At 33.3% G+C, this 18542-nt stretch overlaps 1 protein-coding gene and 2 non-coding genes across 3 annotated transcripts; 1 reads left to right on the plus strand and 2 right to left on the minus strand.

Annotated features, from left to right (window-relative positions):
- Window positions 1–210: 210 nt before the first annotated feature.
- On the minus strand, window positions 211–8408 carry snrpd2 (small nuclear ribonucleoprotein D2 polypeptide). Its single transcript, NM_001017582.1, has 3 exons — window positions 8319–8408; window positions 3915–4094; window positions 211–668 (listed from the first exon to the last, which is right to left on the minus strand). Coding segments are annotated over exons 1-3 (357 nt in total). The 5' UTR covers window positions 8321–8408; the 3' UTR covers window positions 211–493.
- On the minus strand, window positions 4806–4875 carry trnaa-ugc (transfer RNA alanine (anticodon UGC)). Its single transcript has one exon. It is a non-coding gene; the product is annotated as a tRNA-Ala (tRNA).
- An 8854-nt stretch (window positions 8409–17262) lies between the features above and the next one.
- Window positions 17263–17334, plus strand: trnaw-cca (transfer RNA tryptophan (anticodon CCA)). The gene has a single exon. It is a non-coding gene; the product is annotated as a tRNA-Trp (tRNA).
- Window positions 17335–18542: the final 1208 nt, after the last annotated feature.

Genomic DNA, 18542 nt, shown 5'->3' on the forward strand with positions numbered 1-18542 from the left:
AGATAATGTTGTCCTAAAAAAAAAAAAAAAAAAAAAAAAAAGGAAATAAACTATTTACTATATTATCCTACATACACCCTAGACACAAATGAAAAGATAATGATGACGGTTTTAATACCTTGACTTTTCCGAACAGCAGTATACCTTGAAAACGGTTATCGTTCCATGCCTACATCCTAGAGTCATACAATAGATTGAATAGATCAAGACTTGAATATCCAAAAATTTATTTAGAAAACAAATCACAAATGACAAAACAATAACAACAACAAAATTAACTCCAACATCTTTATCATTTTGTTGACCAGACAATCTCTCCAGATGATGTTAAACGTTTTCCAGCTAAACATTATTGTTTCAGCTCAAGGCATTCTGTGTATGAAGTAATAATTAATTAGCTGAAAAGCCTAATTAGCACTTTTAACACAGTTGTGTGAGTGAGTGTGTGTCCAGGAGACAGCCTGTACTTGAACAGTCGTGTTACACGTCAGCTTTATTTCCCTGTGATGAGTGGGTTCCTCAGCACCACGATGACCGAGTCGCCTCTCAGGAACATCTTGGAGATGTAGCGATCTTTGTTCACTGGCTTTGACTTCTTCTTGCCTTTGCCGCTCTTGGGCACCTCTGTCCACATTTCTTTCACATTCTCCAGAACCATATTACAATGCCTGAGAACACGAGAGAAAACAGACAACAACTTGACATGCAGCCATGTAGATGACTCACTCCAACTAAAATAATGAGTGGTGCGGACCTGAAATAACACCATCAACATGAGATATGCGCTGGAGGATGAGACTGAAACAAAATTGTTAATAAGATTTCTTTAAGACTTTTGTGAAGTGTTAGAAATGGTGAAGTATTGGGTGGGATTTAAATATATCCCCTTATACCTTAAACTGGACATCTTATGTAAATGCTTATGATGCTTATTAAGAACATGTCAAATGTATTACAATAGAGAGAGCATACTGTGTTATGAAAAAAATTGTTTATATATAGTTTATATACTATATAGTAATAGTTTATATATTATATAGTAACAGTTAATATTATGTTTATATATTATATGTTATATAGTAATAGTTTATACTATATAGTAATAGTTAATATTATGTTTATATATTATCTTATATATTAATAGTTTATATATTATATAGTAACAGTTATTATTATGTTTATATATTATGTTATATAGTAATAGTTTATATATTATATAGTAACAGTTATTATTATGTTTATATATTATATGTTATATAGTAATAGTTTATTTATTATATAGTAACAGTTAATATTATATTTATATATTATATGTTATATAGTAATAGTTTATATATTATATAGTAACAGTTAATATTATGTTTATATATTATATATGTTATATAGTAATAGTTTATTTATTATATAGTAACAGTTAATATAATGTTTATATATTATATATGTTATATAGTAATAGTTTATATACTATATAATAATAGTTAATATTATGTTTATATATTATCTTATATATTAATAGTTTATATATTATATAGTAACAGTTATTATGTTTATATATTATATGTTATATAGTAATAGTTTATATATTATATAGTAACAGTTATTATGTTTATATATTATATGTTATATAGTAATAGTTTATTTATTATATAGTAACAGTTAATATTATATTTATATATTATATGTTATATAGTAATAGTTTATATATTATATAGTAACAGTTAATATTATGTTTATATATTACATATGTTATATAGTAATAGTTTATTTATTATATAGTAACAGTTAATATAATGTTTATATATTATATATGTTATATAGTAATAGTTTATATACTATATAATTATAGTTCATATTATGTTTATATATTATCTTATATAGTAATAGTTTATATATTATATAGTAACAGTTAATTTTATGTTTATATATTATATATGTTATATAGTAATAGTTTATATACTATATAATAATAGTTAATATTATGTTTATATATTATATATGTTATATAGTAATAGTTTATATACTATATAATAATAGTTAATATTATGTTTATATATTATATATGTTATATAGTAATAGTTTATTTATTATATAGTAACAGTTAATATAATGTTTATATATTATATATGTTATATAGTAATAGTTTATATACTATTAAGTAATAGTTAATAATTATGTTTATATTAGACTTGGGCGGTAATACAGTAATATAGTATACCGCAGGATCTAAAAATAGCCACGGTGTCAGTTTCAGTACCGTTATACCGTCATAAAAAACATTGAATTTAAATAGTAGACAAGTATTCAATATTAAATATCCTTTATTTATTGCCTACAAATAAGTATGCGTGATTGTCATCACGGGACAGTGTGGAGGAGAGAGAGGGAGGGAGAGTTGAGGTGGCGAGTCGCGCACTAAGTGACCTGCAGTTTGGCAGTATTTCCGGATTCGACCGAACAAGAAGGAAGACGTGGTAAATATGAACTAGAGGTCTGCATTCCTGCTGCTGTACCGCGGGGGACAACCCGATTTCTTGTTGTGCAGGAATACATTTCCGAATATGCAATCTGCGTGTGTCACTTGGTGCTCTCTCTCGGTGTGTGTTTGTGTGTGTGTGAATGAGAGAGAGAGAGAGAGAGAGAGAGAGAGAGAGAGAGAAAGAGAGTTGCTGGGTGTTGCTTGGTTCTCTCTCTTCTTTTTCTCTCTATCTCTGTGTGTGTGTGTGTGTGTGTGTTTGAAGAAAGAGCGTCCTACGCAGAAGAATACAAACAAGACAAACAGGTGACCGCAAACCTAAGGTCGCATATACGGTATCAGTTTCTGAATGGTTTAGGCACAATTTGGTGACGCTGTCTGAGCCTTACGTCGTAATTTTGTTTATTATGCTTGGTAATACCGGATACCTGGTTAAAATAGGGAGGAGATTTGACGGTATACCGCCGGTTGGATACCGCCCAAGCCTAGTTTATATATTATATATCTTATATATTCATGGTTTATATATTATATAGGAAAAGTTAATAATATGTTTATATATTAAATATCTTATATTAAAAGTTCATATATTATATTGTAATAGTTTATATATTATATAGTAATAGTTTAGATATTATATAGTAATAATTTATATTATGTTTATATATTACATGGTAGTATTGGGAAAATATTCAGCAAAATCATTAAATAATTCAATATAATTTATTTGTAGCAAATAAAATACACATCTTAGCAAATCCTATAGCAAACAGGAGACACAAGCATAGGTTATGTTGACACAAAATGCAACTATTACTCTGCAGATACTTTGTTCAGAAAACTATTGCAACACAGATATTCAAAAGTTTAATCATATCAACACAAGCCTGTGCATGTAAACTAGGGCTGCACAATTTTAGAAAAATTTGATAGTGTGAGATTTTAATTTGCAATAAATGTTGCAATATGGGATACAGTTTTAGAAGAGAATTTAAATAGCACTGTTTGATGGTTTTCAATAGAGTCTAACAGTATTCAGGTACAGAAATTAAATTCACAGAAATTAATCACAATGTAAAAAAAAATAATTTTCTTGCTTTGCTTTGTCTCATTACTAGTGGAAATATCTAAAATTTTTGAATCAAGTAAATATAGTTTTGTTTCACTTTTACTTTGTTATTTTTTTAGCTTTGAAATGTAAACATTTGGACTAGAAACAAGCCAAAAATGATAAGAAATGCTTTATTTGCCTAAATCCTGTATAAATACAGTAATTAAACACAATTCTGTCGCTCTTGGTCAACAAAATTCTTGCATATTTTGAAATGTGACTATTGCAGATGCGAACATTGGGATATTGATGCTGACACGAAATATTGTGCAGCACTAATGTAAACAAAGCCTGCTTGCATTATTTATCACTCAAAATGACACGAGTTACCTGTCGAATGCTTTGACTCTGCCCAGCAGCTTCTTGTTGTTGCGGCAGTTGATGAGGACCTGTGTGTTGTTTTTCACAGACTGGGTGAGCACTGAAAGTGGACCGGTGTTAAACTCTTCCTCCTCTCGCTTCTGGAGCTCCTCTGGAGTCATCTCAGATTTGGGCTTGTTTAATAAACTCCTGATGAGACATTTCAACAGTTAGCATGTCTGCATAAAGGGCTAAAATTTACATCGGCCAAATTACAATTGAGGTGATTTTATATTTGCATATTTGGATTTCCTCTTAATAATAATAATAATAATTTAAGAAAAGCATTATTTCTTAATTCTAAATGGGGAAGTTATATTAGCAGTCAATGAATATCAAAGTACAACATTGTTTACAGACAATAAAATAGTGCTAATGATGTTAAGTCCTACTTGGATGCGATTTCAGACCGAATATTCAAAGTTGAAAGGTAATTAATGTAGAAAACCATGTCACAAGTTGTCACTGAATGAATATGCAAGTATAAAACCCTAGCCATGAGTACTTTAAAAAAATAGCCATGTTAATATAGGCTTACTTTTGCATACTTTTTTTTTTAAAGCAATTTTATCTCTTCATTTACATTTACATTTAGTCATTTAGCAGACGCTTTTATCCAAAGCGACTTACAAATGAGGACAAGGAAGCAATTTACACAACTAAGAGCAACAATGAATAAGTACTAAAGGCAAGTTTCAGGTCTGTAAAGTCTAAGAAGGGAAGTGTTAGTAGTTTTTTTTTTTTTTTTTTTTTGTACAGTTAGTGTGATAAGACAATTGAAGACGCTGCAACTAAACCTATGACCATACACCACTTTCTTAACCCTGTTTATCGTCTGTGGACAGAACCTCGAAAGGCTCTTGGAGATACTGGGGATTGAACCCAGGACCTCATACATGCAAAGCATGCGCTCTACCACTGAGCTACATCCATTCACACTGCAATAGTAACATATTTAAATTGAGGAGAAGTAAAATTTAAATTGACACATTCATTCAGAGACAACATGTGACACAGTCCCTATAATATTTACATTGAGGTAAAGTTGGTTTTATATTCTACATTGGGAAATCATATTAGCAGACAGCCAATGACTATCAAAGTACAACTTTTTCACACACAGTCAATGAAATACTGCTAATGTTGTTTTGAAGTCATATATGCTGTATTAGACAGAATATTCACAGTAGCATGGAAAGGAACCTGAACTAGACGCTAAGGTGGTTCACTAAATGAAACTGCTCCCGGATTATTTAAAGTAATTTTTAAAATGCTATTTTTCTTATGTCAGCGTCAAAGATTCATGTAAACTTTAAATCTTTAAACAGATGCCAGTTAGGTCGCTCCATGCAAATGAACGGAAGTGCGCATCCGCGGAGGTATGACAAACTTCACAGCGTGTGTAAATATCATCCCCGGTGAACACGGTGAAGATGAGCAGCGAGGAGACATCTGATAAACAAGATGAGCAGGAACCACAAAAAACACTCGACTTGAGCAGGATTTTGAGCAGCTCTCTAGCGCATGATCACAGCAGTAAAATTTGTATCCGAGCAAGTCTTTGACAGTGTAATAAGGCTTAACGTTATAGCCTTTCTCTTTCGTGCGTTATGTTATGAATAACTTCACATGAATCTGTGTGCTGAGGATGTATGCATTATTTATGCACTAAAACAGGGGTTAAAGAAAAAAAAAAAATCCTGAGCCTGAACTTTTTTCTTTGGGGGTGGCGGGGCTGGAGAGAAACTGCACAGAAGGACTTCAAATACTGACAATAATAAACAAAATAAAGTAACAAGAGCTTAAAGTGCTTAAAAAAACTGGTAAACTGAGACTGAAACAGACTCTCTCAATGATTATGCTTTGCAGCACTTATTTAAAAGTAGTATTGCCAATTAAAGTGTTTTTTTGTAAACAATAACAAGTGCTTAAACAAGTGCCATTATCACTTCATCTTTCATTTTTTCTGGGTTGTAAGCAAAGTCCTGCAAACTCTTTCTTTTTAAGACATTTGGACGAGAAGATGAAGCTGGTACAGTGAAGGAGGCTGAGGGTTTGCTCTGTCCAATCATGTTTTTTCTTCCGTCAAATAAAAACAGCAGGCTACCTCAAATTGATCTTTCCGCAGGAAATATGCATTTAATCAATGCTCCGCTGTTATTATCATTTCACCAAACCTCTGTCAACATCTTTAATAAATGTCATTGGATTAAAGATTATCTCTTATGATTATGACTTATTTCCTCCATCTCACTTGTTGTTCATGTGTGCGCACGCTCTGTGTGTGATGAAAGAAAATGACAATGAACTTCAAGGCTCATATGTTGACTTTTTGTATAATAATTTTGTTGTTTAAATATGATATTGCCTTAATTTGCGTACATGTTTTATACGCTGTAAAATGAAAGCCTCAGTTTGGTGCGGAGTTATCATTATGCAAAAATCAAGAAGAATTTTAGATGTTCGATTCGTGGATTATGTAGGCTATTTTAAAAACTGATATTACATAAGAACTAATAATAACTGTAATTTTCCAAATGAAAAACGGTTCATTTGTTGGTTGTAGACTACACTAAATCATCAACAGCGTGTTTGTTAATTTTATAACAAGGCTCCATGCAGTACAAAAAAGTCGCAGGTGTTAGTAAACCATTCAACAGATGCCCCTCTCAACGCAAAAAGCTCGTACACTGTGATCGACCCCTGATGCAGCCAACCTTTAAAAATTTATCAAATAATATTTTTTTAATTGTTTAACTGATACCATTAATCGGTTACAAACGCACCCTTTTAGTTAACGGTTAATCGATTATTTTGAGCATCCCTAATTAAACCGCATGCGCAGGCTCTAAAATACATAGAGGTAAAGTTGGTTTTATATTCACACATTCGTTCATTTAGCAGTCCATATATTGTATACCATGTAACTTGAACTGAATATTCGATCGGAATTAGCATGCAAGTGTGACTTGAAAACAACATTAACACTGTTTATTTGACTGTGAACAATGTTGTACTTTGATAGTCATTTGCTGCTATTATGATTTCCCTATTTAGAATTTGCAATGAAAACTTTTCTGAAATCATATTATTAAGGGGAAAGTCCGAATGTGCGAATATAAAACCAACCTTACCTCTATCAAAAATACTATTATTTTTCCTTCACACATGCATGATCCGGCACGGTGCCGGAATACTTTAAGCCCTGCTAAAATATCTGCTATTGCTACATTCTTACTAGAAAGTGCCGTGATCAATGTATTGACTGCATTTATTTAGCAGTAAAATGAGTCTGGGTGCTAATGTTGCATTGTTTGTGTTAATGAATTATTTAGCCTGACATGTTTACTGCTCAGAAAAAAATTATAAATCTTTAAAAAAAAAAAAAAAAAWTATATATATATATATATATATATATATATATATATATATATATATATTGTTTTCAAAGGTGAAAAAGTTTTCGTTTTTTTTAGTGATCAGAATACCGTGATACCATGAAGTTTTTAGCCAAGGTTATCATACCATCAGAAACTGATACCGGCGCATGTGTATAAGGAAATGAACAATGTGTTAAATTTTTTAACTCTTTGTGGCCTTTTCCATCTTCACAAATGTAGAGTTATTCTGTGTCTGCCTAATTTTAGAACATTTTGTATTGACTTTAAACTTTACCTTCAAGTTATCAAATCCCTTTTGGTACGCCTAATTAACATTCATAATAGTCTAAGTATAGTTTGAGATATTTATGTTTTAATTCTTTTGAGATTTAACAATTTAACTATATATATATATATATATATATATATATATATATATATATATATATATATATAGTTATAATATATATATAATATATATAGATATATAGTTATAATATTTGTTTTTCTTTCATGTACTGTTTTTTCTATATCCCTTGGATCATTTTTGTTACTAGATGTACAATGAATATATATAATTTGAATTCAGGTCACACAATATTAGCACAAATTATTGTTTTATGTATTCTCTGCTATTTGTGTTAATTAAAAAAGAGCTACAACCATACTGATAAAAGCTAACGCTTATAATTTACACAATGACTGATAATAAGGAGCGCAAACACAAAATCACAACTTACGTTAAATTAAAACGAGACGGAAAAACAGGCAAATTACCAAAACGAAGCTGGCAAAATTAACATATTTCCATATATTCATCGAGGAACACAGTAGAAATCAGCACAATAGATGTTCATTGCGGCTGCTAACATTAGCTTCAGTCTTGCTTAATGAGTTCTACAGTCGATATTAAGGTACAAACTGGGCATTTCAGTCTAAACAGTGCTGCTAAATACTTTATCATAACATATTGTGTGCAGAAAAGTGAACTTACATGTTTTTGTGTGTTTCGGCTTCTCAGCTCTGTTCAATGAAGCTAAATGAAAGCAGCAACACGCAGGCGCTTCACGTTTCCACAACGTTCAAAATCACTTCCGGGTCTTCACCGCCTAAGCAGCACTTATAAGTTCCGTTTCCGGGTTTACAGCTAATGTAAAAATATAAACGTGTTTTTAAGTTTTATATATACTTTCATTTGGTAAACTGACATTAATAATGTAGATGATAAAAATAGTTCATCTTTTTTTTAGATTTCAGCGCAGAAAAAAACTCAAATTCCACCATTAAAACCATTATTTTTATCATTATTTTTTACATCAATATGCTTTTAACGGCATATTGGCCGAAACCTGTTATAATACATGGTTTAAAGTATTAATAAATTCTGAAAAAGGTAAGAGGTGGGTAGATTACTTACAAATTGTAACAATTAGTTTGTTTCTGAATTGCAAGCATAATAAGAATCACATTCAAACTTATGAAGTGTTTATAGCCTACTTTAAATATTTTCTTCAGGGTTTTCAACACTGGGATTTGTAAAGGACCTGCAGGAAGTATGGAGAATTGGTGAAAAACTAGTAAGTAATTACATTTTAAAAAGCCACAAAAAAGTGTGAATATTATATAGGCAAGGCAAGTTTATATAGAGAGGGATTTGTATTTGTTTACATTAATATCATGTGATCAGTAGTCAACATCAACAGCACAACAATAGGATAAAGAAAATTAAAATACAAAGAGAAAACAAATGCAGTGAGGTTTTAAAAAAATAAAATATGAGAGGAAACAAATGCAGATAAAAAGAGACCTTCAATGGATATCGTTGTAAACTATGTTGTTACAATAAAATGTCAAGCATTGTGTTTGAGGAATTTTTTAATGCTTTTGTTCAGTTCTTTAATCTTTCCTATTAGAACTTCTCTAAACCAGACAAGTAAAGTTGATTTGAATAATTTTAAGTACACTGTCTACATCATGAGTACAGTGAACTCATTGTCATGTTCAAGAAACCAGTCTGAGATGATTCGTGCTTCATGACATGGCGTGTTATCCTGCTGGAAGTAACCATCAGGAGATGGGTACACTGTGGTCATAAAGAGATGGACATGGTCAGCAACAATACTCAGGTAGGTTGTGGCATTGACACGATGCTCTGTTAGTACTAATGGGCTCAAAGTGTGCCAAGAAAATATCCCCACACCATTACACCACCACCACCAGCCTGAACTCTTGATACAAGGCAGGATGGATCCATGCTTTCATTTTGATGTTTAATGTCGCACACTTGGCATGTGGTGTAATGGAAAATTTGCATCATGCATGTGCAGCCGACAAATCTGCAGCAACTGCGTGATGCTATCATGTCAATATGGACCAAAATCTCTGAGGAATATTCCCAGTATCTTGTTGAATCTATGCCACAGATTAAGGGAGTTCTGAAGGTAAAAGGGAGTCCAACACCTAATAAGGTGTACCTAATAAAGTGACCGGTTATAGGTATATTAACATAAAGCAATAAGCTATCAAATTCAATGAAGTAATTCAAAATTTGAAATGGAAAGTGACGGTTTGAGACATTTTGACATGTACATTGGATTCCAGAATAAGTGTCTGTGGTAAGGCTACTCTCTGCAGGACATGTGACTGATGAATGCCTGCTGCTCTCTTCCATAACTTTCAAACTGGCACATTTGACATCTAAACAATTTATTATCTTAAAAAGTAATAATGATATGTAACACAACAGCAGTATCTGCCACATTATCTTGAGTTCAGCTTTCTGCCATGACACTTGCAGAGATAAATAAATTCTGTAAGTGGAGTGACACAAAAGTAAAGCAGTTATCGCTAGAATATCACACGGCTCTCAGACTCAAGAACCAGAAATAACTGTTGTATAGATAAATTGATTAACGCAAGGTTTTATTTTCCGTTTTATTTGCTGTCATAAAATGAATCAGTGCTATCAGATGATCGGCCTCAAGTGCTCATGTAGATGTAGAGATAACAGAAGAATGTGTCTGGCCTCTTAGCCGTGGTGTGGGGTAATATTCGCAGGGCAGGGGTCAAGTCTGTAGACCAAACAGACATCTCTTTGTTATGTGTCGTGACTGACAGCGAAGACAGCAGTATGATGGCGAGAGGGACAAAGACGCGTGTCTGTATGGTGCTCAGGCTCCAGAGGATTGGCTTTCTGCTGAGAGACAGGCGGGCGCCCGCGGACCACAATCCCACCCGGGTGATTTCACAGGGTTCTGAGTTTGCCAGGGATAATCGCACGCTATAGTGTGGAGATTGGAGGATCATGTCTGTGGAATTGGTTTACAAAGCTTAACTACAGTTAGGAAATGCACACCGAGTGCGGAGTCTTTCAGGTACATCGGCTTATGTTTTCACCTCTCCAGATCACTTCCTTCCTCTCAGACCGGTTCCTCTCTCGACTTCCACCCTGAGTTTTACAAGCGCTTCTTACAAAACAGAAACAAGAGCATGGAGTCTAATCGTGATCCAAATTTCTCAGTGTGTGGTTCTGCTTAAAATGTCAGACTGTGTGTGGCTTTAATTAAGGGAAATTGTGGTCTAATAAGTCTATCTCACATGGCATCCTCAAATTGGGATTTTAATGTATGTAATTACATTTTAAAATCTATATTTTTTCTAACATTTCTGAAACTCTTTCGAAAGGATAGTTCATCCCAAAAAATGAACATTTACTCTTACCCTTGAGAAGTTCTAAACCTGTTTGAGATGCTTTCTTCTGTTAAACACAAAATAAGATATTTTGAAAAATGAACACTGGACATCCATTGACATCCATTGTAGGAAAGGAAATTAGGTAATGAATACCAGTTTCAGATGTTCTTTAAATATTACAACCCCAAATCAGAAAAACTTGGGACAATATAGAAAAAAGAAAGTCGTGATTTCCAAATTTACTTTGACTTATATTTCATTGCAGACAATATGAACAAAATATTTCATGTTTTGTCTGGTCAACTTCATTTTATTTGTAAATATACGTTTTTTCCTGTCATTCAGACCTGCAACACATTCTAAAAATCTTGGGACAGGAGCAATTTAGGGCTAGTAATCAGGTAAATTGGTTAAATAATTATGTGATTTGAAACAGGTGATGTCAACACGTCCTTTTTCTTGTCACTTCTCACTTTATGTACACTTCAAGCTACTGTAGCCAAAATAAATTCCTTGTAATGCACACTTGGCAATACAACTGTTTGTAATTATGAATTGGTACAAAAGCAGCACCCAAGTAAGGTCTAATCCTTTACGAGCAGAAATAAGCTGAGAATCATTTGTCAACAAATACTTGAGAAAAATTATTAAAATGCAAAATAAAAACAATGTTCCTCAAAGAAATATAGGAAGATATTTGGATATTTCACCTTCAACATCATTAAAAGATTCAAGGAATCTGGAGGAATTTCTGTGCATAAAGGACAAAGGCTCAAGCCTAATCTGAAAATCTGTGATCTCCGATCCCTAAGGTGGCACTTCATAAAGAATTGTCATTCATCTATATGCAATATCACCACATGGGCTCATGAATACTTTGGCAAACCTTTGTCAAGAACCACAATACATAGTTACATCCACAAATGCCAGTTAAAACTGTACTGTGCCAAAAGGAAGACCTATATCAACAGTGTCTGGAAGTACCTTTGACTTCTCTGGGCTTGGAGACATCTGTGATGGACCATCACACAGTGGAAACATGTACTGTAGTCAGATGAATCAGTATTTCAGGTATTTGTTGGGAGAAATGGATGCCATGGGCTCTGGACCAAAGAAGAAAAGGATCATCCAGACTGTTACCGGCATTAAGTATAAAACCAGGGTCTATCAGGTTGTGCCAGTGCCCTTGACAAAGATTAAAAGAGGAAAGAGTATACAGGTACTTGACTGGCCAGCCTGCAGCCCTGACCTGTCTCCTATAAAGGATGTGTTGAGCACTCTGAAGCACAAAATGCAACAACGGAGACGTTATACTGTTGCCCACCTCAAGACTTGTTTGCAGGCGGAATGAGACAAAATTACACCTGAAATACTTCATCACTTGGTGTCCTCAATCCCTAAATGCGTTTTAAGTGTTCAGAAAAGGAATGGCAACATTAATGCTTAACTGTTTACAAACCTTTTTTTAAACGTGTCGCAAGAACCAAAATTGGAATATGTGACATTTTGAAAAAAATAAGGGAATAATTAAAAATCAAGAGGAAAACATTGAATATTGTTTGTTGCATTGTCCTGCAATGAAATACAAGTCAAAATACATTTGGAAATCACTTCTTTCCTTTTTTATTTGCGTTTTCCATACTGTCCCAGCTTTTTATGATTTGGGGTTGTATCTTCTATTGTGTTCAACAGAAGAAAGAAACACAAACAACAAGTGAAGAATGAGTAAATGATGACAGTATTAAAATTGTGGGTGAGCTATTACTTTAGGTATGGGGTATCTGGGGCACCAGCAGGGTTTTATCCCTAGGCACGCACAAATTCAGCAGCGCCCCGCCCCCTTCCCTCAATAATGTCAAGAAACACTGATGCTTACTGTCAAAGACAATATTTAAGGGCATTCATTATGACATTATTCATAATCGTAATATTTTGTTGAAATCTAAATGTAATAAAAGCACATCAGCACTAAGGAAAAATCAGATGATCAAGACGTAATCTTTAAAATTATGACATATTAAAAAATTTGCAAATATATGACAGAAGATTGCGAGACAATACAAACAGTGAAGCATTAATTAAATCCTTACTTTCCATTGACCGAAAATCATCCTCCTGCCCAGTAAAGTGGACAGGCTCAAACAAAAATATAATTCGTAGATTTTTCTTGGAAAAAATACATTTTTCAAATGAATTTCATATATAGTTTGTCTCTTCGTTTAAATATTTTTCTTGGTCAGTTATCTTCTAAATAAAATAGAAAAAACGAATAACATTTGACGTGACGGGCTTCAAAACAAATCCGCTATGCTTCAACAATGTTGAATCATGAACTGGATTGTTAAATAAAATAATAATCTAGCCTAAATAAAATTAAAGTGAAATATTCCATTTCTGAGAAGCCTATATTAAACTGTTTTCCATGTTGGGCCTGTCAATTACAATTTAATCAATTTAATCAAATAATTTGAATAAGCAGGACAGGCGTTTACAATTTTAGCAACAGCATTGAACATGTTCCCCCATCACCTCAGTGGAACAAACTCGATAGGAAGGGTGATAAACTCAGAAACTCGTTGTTAGAATGGAGATGTCTGCTTATTATGGCAGTCTGTCAGATAAAATAGTTTAAAACACATTGAATGGTTCCGTTCCATGTGAGGAGGCTGCGCAGCAGCTGGATCTGATCTGTCTGATGAAAGAGACGGTTTCCCCGGCTCAGGTGCTGATGAGACTGCGGTCTCCACTCCGTGATGGGGATCAGTATTTTTCTCTTTAGTTTTAGGCCTTTGGTAAATGTCTTAATTAAGTTTATCTGTTTTAAAGAGCATTTAACCATTTTGAACCTTGTTTTTAACAATAGCTATCTGATTTGTAATTGTTAGTGTGCAGAAAAACCGCTAGAAAAACTAAAGCCAACAGATTTCTTTACCCATCTCCCACCATGCAATACACGCTTTAAAACACACACCTTTATTTGTTGTCATTCTGTCTTGCTTTGTCAATATATAGTACTGTATACTGTTTAATAATCAATTTAAATTCTGTAATGAATAAATAAATAAATAAATAAATAAATAAATAAATAAATTAATTAAATAATTAATTAAAAAGCGCCATTAATTTTCACCCTCTTATGGTAGGTACATACAGTGCTTACAGCCATACGACTGCAGGCGCCACTGTGGGGTATGACCTAGCTGTACTTTATTAAGGTGGTTTACGAAGACATGCCTTGTGTCCTCATAACTCAAAGTGCTTAAATATAATATTTAACGGGGTCTTATCACATTCACAGATTTCCTGTGAGGGTTGGATTTAGTAGTATAGGGACATAAGAGGTTTTTACTGTACAAAATACATGTCAATGAAGAGTCCTCAAAAACCACCAATATCAATGGGAGTGTGTGTGTGGTCTCACCAGCTGGTTTCAGTGAATGCCTACTCTTCCATCCTCAAGCAGTCACAGAGAGAAGTAGCCTATATTCATAAAAAATTGATTTATATCTCAGCTGTTTGTTTTGCAGGCTGTACAGTGTGATCGAGGGCGTATAAACCATTACTCATGCCTGTCAAAGAGAGGATGTTATTTATTGCACAAATTAAAGGAAAATAGTATCAACTTACAGCAGCCTTTGGGCTTCTCCTCACCTGTCTGTATGTTTCCTCTCGCTCTCGCTCTTCATTTCCGGCCCTCGTTCCCCTGGAGAAATAAGTACACTTATCTCTTGCATCAGAGATTGCAGTTTGCCAACAGTTTTTTCAGTAAGTTAACAGACAGTACAGTAACACTGACAACACTAGTGTTCACCACAGTGTGTATAGTATGTGTTGCGTCCTCATAATGATATCTTTTTATGAAGAAGTCAGTAAATCCTAAATCTGTATGGGTTTACTATATGACAATACAAATCTAAAAGTATTATTTATAAATTTCCCTTCAGCTTAGTCCCTTTATGTATCAGGGGTTGCCACGGTGGAATGAACCACCAACTATTCCAGCATATGTTTTATGCAGCGGATGCTCTTCCAGCCACAACCTTATATTGGAAATCACCAATACACTTTCTCATTCACACACACACCAATTTTTGTTTTACTCAGTTAACCTATACTGCTTGTCTTTGCACTTTGGACCCGGAGAAAACCCACATGAACTCAGGAAAAATATACAAACTCCAAACAGAAATGCCAACTGGCCCAGGCGGGACTCGAAACAGCGACCTTCTTGCTTTGAGGTGACAGTGCTAACCACTGAGCGCCTTATACTATATAAACTGAATATTTCATGTTATTATGTTTATATATAATTATATATTATGTAAATTTAGCTGCACTAAAAATAGTTAGATTATATACATGTTTGTGCGTGTGTGTAAGAACTTTACTGTTGTGTAATTGAGATTATCAATCACATATTGTTGCTTTTTTATTGGTGTGACTGATTCTATTTTCTTGAAGAATAGTTGACTCAAAAATTACAATTCTCTCACACCCCATGATACCTGTTTGTGTTTTTTTTCTTTTGTTGAACACAAAGGAGTACATATGGAGAGAAAAAACAGCCTATAAGTTTTATATAGGCCTATGTTTTGTTCCTACATTGCATGTCTTTTCCCTAACATACTTCAGAAAGATCTTGTTTTTTGTTCAACAGCAGACATTCATAAAAGTGTGTATAAAAAGTCTTAAAAGTAAATGGAGGATTTTGTTTTCAGTTTTGGGTTAACTGTGCCTTTAATCACTTCGGATTAAATTCAGCTTAATGTACGTAAACTTAAAGTAAATGTAAACATCATGCTTGAACTGACATAACAAGAACATCAGAACAAAATCCAAGGGATCATAGATCTTTTAAAAAAAGGTCAATAATATACACAGTAAAAACGATAAACACATACTCATACAAGCTTATCATTAGACAGAAAGGGAAAATAGTATTAATAATCATAAATTAATAATAATACAATTACTAAATTACTTACTCCCAGGGCCATTTAATATCGAAGTACATAGCCGCACCATTTTGGTTTTATGAGGTGGGTCAATAGCCCAATGCTGAACCCCTAACCTGGAGGACCAGGATATACACACATACACTACAGACAATTCCATTAATTTTCTTTTCAGCTTAGTCCCTTTATTAATCAGGAGTCGCCACAGAATGAACCACCAACTTATCTAGCCCTTCCAGGCTGCAGCAAGCAGGATGAGGTGAAAGAGGTTATAAAGTACACTGTTCCCTTTGAAGATTTACCCATGCATCAGCAGGCAGTTTTTGTTATGTTTATTATTGAATATAGGCTGAGTGAACAGTGTATTGAATAAGCTAAATTGGCTGTAGTGTATGAGTGTGTGTGAATGAGTGTGTATGGGTGATTTCCAATATTGGGTTGTGGCTGGAAAGGCATCTGCTGCATAAAACATTCTGGAATAGTTGGCAGTTCATTCCACTGCTAAAACCCCTGATAAATAAGGGATTTATGCGAAGAAAAATAAATGAATGTATAGTGTATTTTTTAGAACTCAACAAATATCTTTATGGACAGTATACAGAAATTAAATTGAGATTAAAGTATTTATTTATTTATTTATTTATTTATTTATTTACTTATTTCATACATATGGCTTTTGTGTTTTATAGAATATGAGTTGATAAAAATATTGGACGTGCGTAGATAGATAGCATTTTGATTGAATTTAGTGGGCCGCTCTGGCCCAAAATGCCAGGGCCGATTTTTTGCCCCAGTCCAGCCCTGCTTCCAGCAGCAACCCATCACTGGAAACACCCATACATTTATTCACACACATACACTACAGACAATTTAGCTTACCCAATTCACCTGTACCGCATGTCTTTTGGACTGTGGGGGAAACCAGAGCACCGGAAAGAAAACTCACATGAACACGGGGAGAACATGCAAACTCCACCCAGAAACGCCAACTGACCCAACCGAGGCTCGAACCACCAACCTTCTTGCTGTGGGGCGACGGTGCTACCCCAAAAAGGAAATTAATTAAATTACAGTGACGCAAATAAACATGTTTTTTATCTTCTGGTTAGCAGGTTGCGCGTTCAAAGCATGTTGAGGTAAAAAGCTCTTTTTTGCAAGCTGTTTAAAGTGTTGAGGCGATGCAAGTCGATATAAACCATGATTGAATTAAAAAGCAGCCAATTATGCGTCATGATTCCATGATTCACACCATTTGTTTACAGCTGAATTATCCGGCGTGAAATCCCACAGGACCTCGTGGCGCAACGGTAGCGCGTCTGACTCCAGATCAGAAGGTTGCGTGTTCAAATCACGTCGGGGTCAAATTCTTTAATCTTACCGTCTGTTAAAGTGCTATGGACAGGATTTTCTATCTAAATGACGGCGTAATTAGTTATAGGATTCCACACTCTCATAAGTCAAGTTTGGTTCCTGATCAGAGTATTATTATTGTAATCAAAAATAGGCTACTGGTCTGAGGTATGGTTCTTTGTCATTGTATAACTAATCCATCCATCTATCTATCTTGTAACTGCAAGTCTAAATAAAACAAAAAACGTATTTTTTGTCAAATTGAAAAGTACTACCTAAAAACAGAGTTCCACACAATCTATTTGTATTGGAACAACATGAAGGCGTTAAGTTAACTTACATAAAGCTCTAAACATAAACATAAAGCTCTACTGGGGAGCTCCCCCTCCAAAACAAAAATAAATAAATAAAACTATATATATATATATATATATATATATATATATATATATATATATATATATATATATATATATATATATATATATATATATATATATATATATATATAATTACAAATATAACAGTATTATTATTATTATTATTATTATTATTATTATTATTATACAAATTGTGTTTTAAATAAATAACAGAAATTAATCCTAAATGTAAATCTAAACACAACTTGAGTGATGATAATTTAATAAATGTTTTGCATGAATATTAATTTAATTTGAATGAAATTATCTAGACAATTCTTTATCCAAATCCCAGCATTAGTTCATTCAGAAATAACAGTTTGTTGGTAAAAACCTCTAAAGCCAGTAACCTTTGACAGCAAAACCCGCTACATCCAGAAATAGAACCAACTTACCTCAAAACTTATTATAAGAAAAGATAACAATGTACAGTCGGAAGTGTAACATGCATTTATAAAATTTTTTTTGCAGCAACGCTACTTTGAATGAGTCCGATTTACTAAACATTAAACTGCAACTCTGTTTCACGAAAGACAGTTAAGATGCCGTTCTTTTATCCCACATGGATGCTATGAAGATAAACAAGAGACCAAGACCTCAAGGATGCTGAGAATGAATGAACGACAGCTTTTAAAATTATCTGAGCGACATCCTATTTTTGCCTTGTGTTTTATTTGCTAATTTAAACCAGTTTTTTTAAAGACAATATAATGTATACATTATTTTTATTACTTAATATCATATTACCAATACCTATGATAAGCTTTTTATATTAATGGGCAATGCACAGATATTGATGTT

The sequence above is a fragment of the Danio rerio genome, chromosome 18, assembly GCF_049306965.1.
Source record: "Danio rerio strain Tuebingen ecotype United States chromosome 18, GRCz12tu, whole genome shotgun sequence".
Classification (NCBI taxonomy): domain Eukaryota; kingdom Metazoa; phylum Chordata; class Actinopteri; order Cypriniformes; family Danionidae; genus Danio; species Danio rerio.

Bases quoted from the DNA above. Each gene is read 5' to 3' on its own strand.
- snrpd2 (NM_001017582.1), bottom strand. The intron at 669-3,914 runs GTAACTCGTGTC...TCGTGTTCTCAG, and splicing joins AGAGTCAAAGCATTCGACAG to GCATTGTAATATGGTTCTGG.